Source organism: Zalophus californianus, chromosome 13, assembly GCF_009762305.2.
Source record: "Zalophus californianus isolate mZalCal1 chromosome 13, mZalCal1.pri.v2, whole genome shotgun sequence".
NCBI classification, from domain to species: domain Eukaryota; kingdom Metazoa; phylum Chordata; class Mammalia; order Carnivora; family Otariidae; genus Zalophus; species Zalophus californianus.
This window is the reverse complement of record NC_045607.1, coordinates 12,205,187-12,209,382: the sequence shown is the minus strand read 5'-3', so window position 1 is coordinate 12,209,382 and position 4,196 is coordinate 12,205,187. Positions and strand designations below refer to the sequence as shown.

The 4,196-nt window shown below is 40.7% G+C and overlaps 1 protein-coding gene across 1 annotated transcript; it reads left to right on the top strand.

Moving 5' to 3' along the window:
- Positions 1 to 1,387: 1,387 nt before the first annotated feature.
- On the top strand, positions 1,388 to 2,335 carry LOC113934179 (olfactory receptor 1L1). Its single transcript, XM_027614694.1, has one exon. It carries the CDS (start codon positions 1,403 to 1,405, stop codon positions 2,333 to 2,335), a length of 933 nt encoding a protein of 310 aa, XP_027470495.1. The 5' UTR covers positions 1,388 to 1,402.
- Positions 2,336 to 4,196: the final 1,861 nt, after the last annotated feature.

Sequence of the window (4,196 nt, the reverse complement as noted above, 5' to 3'; positions counted from 1 at the left end):
GGAAAAACAAGGATCAAACATCAGTGTTTTACAAGCAGACACAGGGATGCTTCAGAGAGAAGAGTGAAGAGTAAAGTCTGGTGTCTAAAATCTTAACTCTATTAATTTTTATATTCTGAAGTTCTAAGAACATTGACTGACCAGGAGCTGCTTCTAAGCTTGAGAGACGGGAAAGTGGTAGCATCTGGTGTTCTAGTCTTTTGAGTCCAAAGCTATGTGGACTCTGAAAAAAGGTTATCTGACTATGGACTGTCTTTCAGCATAAATAATACAGCTATGAGATAAATGCTTGAAGTCTGGGAGAGCCAGCACTGTGCATCTGTCATCAGAGCCAACCTCATTTGGGTGTTCTTTTTGACCTAAAGGAGCCAGGTCAAGATGGGATTGCCAAGAGCGAAAGAAAGCACTGATACTCCCCAGGATCCTTGGGGAGGAAACTCTAAAACTTCAATAATTGTTAGCTTGTTTTCTAATGTCTCCTCTACCTAAACTTCAGGGACTTCTTCACAGTCTCAAAGGACATTCCCTTGACAGAGGGTGGAGTCTATGAGCGACTACAGTCCCCTCAGCATGTGGAAAGTCCAGAGGAGGCAGGGGAGAAAACCTTCAGAATCATGAAGGTTGAAATCTTGTCTAGGAGCAGGTGCCTTCCCTCTGTGGTTTTTCTGGGCAGCCTATCTACAGCTAAAACAGGAATCTGGAAAAGAATTACAACACAAACAAGCACATAACACCACCACCAACAATTTTAAATCCAGGGATTGGGTACAAGGATGGAATTGATAGTAGCATTAAAAGAAATGTTTTCACTACCCTATTATCTCTGTCTGCCTATCTTTTTTCTTTTCATGCTTCTTCTTTCACTCCAACTAATTTTCACTAAAAAGTGAGAGGCATAGAGTAACTGTTGGGTGACTTCATATTTTAATGTCTTTTTCAGATAATTTTCAGCCTCCAGAATAATTGATGCAGAGAGAAACATCAGAGTTCACAGAAATCATCATTCCATCAGCCGGCAATTAAATGGGAAGCAAACTGCTGATCATCCTGCCATGAACTGATGACTGAAAATCCTCAATCAGAAGATAATTTTTTCTCCAAGATTTTCTCCTCCCCTTTCAGAGAATTCTCTTTCTCTCTCACTCTCTCTCCCTGTCTCTCTTCCTTTTTCTCTTTCCCATTTCTGTTTTCCCTCTATTAGTCTCTCTTTGCAGCAGAACACTGAAAGGAGGTTAAAACATACATTAATTTCTGAATTCTGAACATTAATGGAAAGAAGTCATAATACAGGTAACTGTAATATTTTAGTTGTTTTAATTGCTGATAGGAATACTGGATAGATTGTATCAATGTTGGAAGAGTCTGTTGTAATGGTAGTTTATCTTTAGCTGAACTGAAGGCTATGGGAAGAAATAATCTAACAAGACCCTCTGAATTCATCCTCCTGGGACTTTCTTCTCGATCTGAACATCAGAAGCCACTCTTTGCTGTGTTTCTCCCCATCTACCTCATCACAGTGGTAGGAAACCTGCTCATCATCCTAGCCATCCACTCAGACACTCACCTCCAGACACCCATGTACTTTTTCTTGGGCATCCTGTCCTTTGTTGACATTTGCTATGTGACAGTCATTATTCCCAAGATGCTGGTGAACTTCTTATCAGAGACAAAGGCCATCTCTTATGGTGAATGTCTGACCCAGATGTACTTCTTCCTAGCCTTTGGAAACATAGACAGCTTCCTCCTGGCAGCCATGGCCATTGACCGCTATGTAGCCATATGTAATCCCCTTCACTATAGCACCATCATGAACCACAGATGCTGTGTCCTGCTTCTGATCCTCTCCTTCTGCATTCCATACCTCCACTCCCTCCTGCACATTATCCTAACCAATCGACTCATCTTCTGTGCCTCCAATGTCATCCACCATTTTTTCTGTGATGACCAGTCAGTGCTAAAATTGTCCTGTTCCTCCCATTTTGTCAAAGAAATCACGGTAATGACAGAAGGGTTGGCTGTCATAATGACACCCTTTTCATGCATCATCATCTCTTATTTGAGAATCCTTACCACTGTTCTGAAGATTCCTTCAGCTGCCTGGAAACACAAAGCATTTTCCACCTGTGGCTCTCATCTCACAGTGGTGACCCTGTTTTATGGAAGCATTAGCTATGTCTATTTCCAGCCCCTGTCCAACTACACTGTCAAAGATCGAATAGCAACAATCATCTACACCATACTGACTCCCATGCTAAACCCATTTATCTATAGTCTGAGGAACAAAGACATGAAGCAGGGCTTGACAAAGCTGATGCACCGGGTAAAATGCCATTAAGAGGATCTGAGGTCTTAAAGAGATCCCATTAATCTCTTGCCCCTGACTGCAGGTTTTTAATATGTCTGTCATTCGATTCTGAAGGATGGTAACTTCAATGATGTGTTTCATCCCTGATAGAAGAACATTTATTTCTTGTGATGAAATTAATGTGTTGAAGCTACTCCTAAATATGATGCCTACTTCCCAGTGGTCTCTAATATTTCTGGCTGGGACAAGGTCTACCTGAATCTTGTTCTCTGTGGCCCAGTCTAAATTTTGGTCACCCACATCTCCTTTCCAGAAAATCACATGCCTTTCGCTTAATCTCAGTCCTGCTGAATTCCCTCCCATCCTTGAGTTTGATCACTAGAAACTCCTTATTCATAGATATCCTTATTCATAAGGCTGAATGTTCTTATGTAGTCATTTAAAGCTGTCTGAATGACTTTAAGTGTGTGTGTGTGTGTGTGTGTGTGTGTGTGTGTGTGTAACTTATTAGCCCAAGTGCTCTTCAACATCAAGAGCTCTCTTTTTCCCCTTGTAATGGTCATGAGTCCTTCCTTTGTATCACTTCAAAGATTAAGGTCCTGATTTCTACAGTTATTATATAGTAAACAAATGAAATCAGCCCAGTAGATGACTTTTGGTGAATCAGTCCCAGGTCAATTCCTCAAGAGCACAGCATCTCAGCCTTCTTCTCTGTTTCCCACCTGGCACAGCCGACTGTGCATTGTCTCTTCTTATTAATTTCAAATGACCCAAATTCAAGTGCACCACTCTCTCAGGGAGCAAATATTAGGTCCCAATAACCCTAGCAATAGATGCCACCAATTGCTAGGGATTCTTCTTCCTTAACAGATGTGACCCAACCTACCTACCAGAAAAACAGAACTGGGCAGGAAAAAATGCTTTTGTTCATTTGTGAGTTCTGAAAAATATTAAAGTTTTTGCTTGTCCGTAAATTTCTTTGGCAACTCACAGGTTTGTGAATTCACTTGTTCATTCAACAAATTTCTATTTCTTTCTCACCACGTGCCAGTCTCTGGGACTTAAAAACAAAGATTATGTGCTAGATGATAAGTCAACAATCTGATAGCCAAAAATCTGCAGGAGCCTGAGGAAACAAAATAACATAAGCAATACAAGATTTTGGAGTGAAATTTTGTGTTATTTGTGTTGTTTTCTGTTATAAGGCACAAAAATATGTATACTTTTAAGTAACAGGTGTCAAATTAAAAAAAAAAAACAACTCTGGGCTTGATCAAGGAGAGACTTTATTTGAAAGGATTATTGCAAGAGGAGGGAAAGGGTCTATAGCAATAAAGAGGAGGGGCCTACTGTAACAGGAAGAATACCCCAACCATGAGATCTGCAAGGGTCTCAAAGGTCAGGCAGAAAAGGGCTTTTCTTTTATAGAAGGAACTGAATGAGGCTAGAAAGAACCATATGTCACGAAGTGGGATGAGCTGGTGACAATGGTGAGATTGGATAGTTGATTAGGGAAAGTTTTCCCCTGACATTAGTGGACACTTCAGAGGAGACATGAAGAAGGGGAGGTACTCGGACTCTGGCAGAGGCTCAAAGTTCACCCATTTTTCAGAACACAAAAGGGTGGGAGGATTTCTTCTCTGTTACTGTTTTCCAGAAGCACAGGGCTCAGGTAGGATTCAACATTTTCACAGGGATTTATTATAAGGATTCACAAGGAAAAAAGAGAAGACATAAATCTCAGCTGCACAAACAAATCTCATAAAAGAATAAGACCCAAATAAGAACCAAAGCATGGTCATGGCCTACAGAGCTGGCACATGGTTCAGGCACTTGACAGTTATTCAGGGGAAAATGCAAAATTCAAGAATATGTTATTTTGCTGACCTTC

Bases quoted from the DNA above. Each gene is read 5' to 3' on its own strand.
- LOC113934179 (XM_027614694.1), top strand. From the start codon at position 1,403: ATGGGAAGAAATAATCTAACAAGACCCTCTGAATTCATCCTCCTGGGA.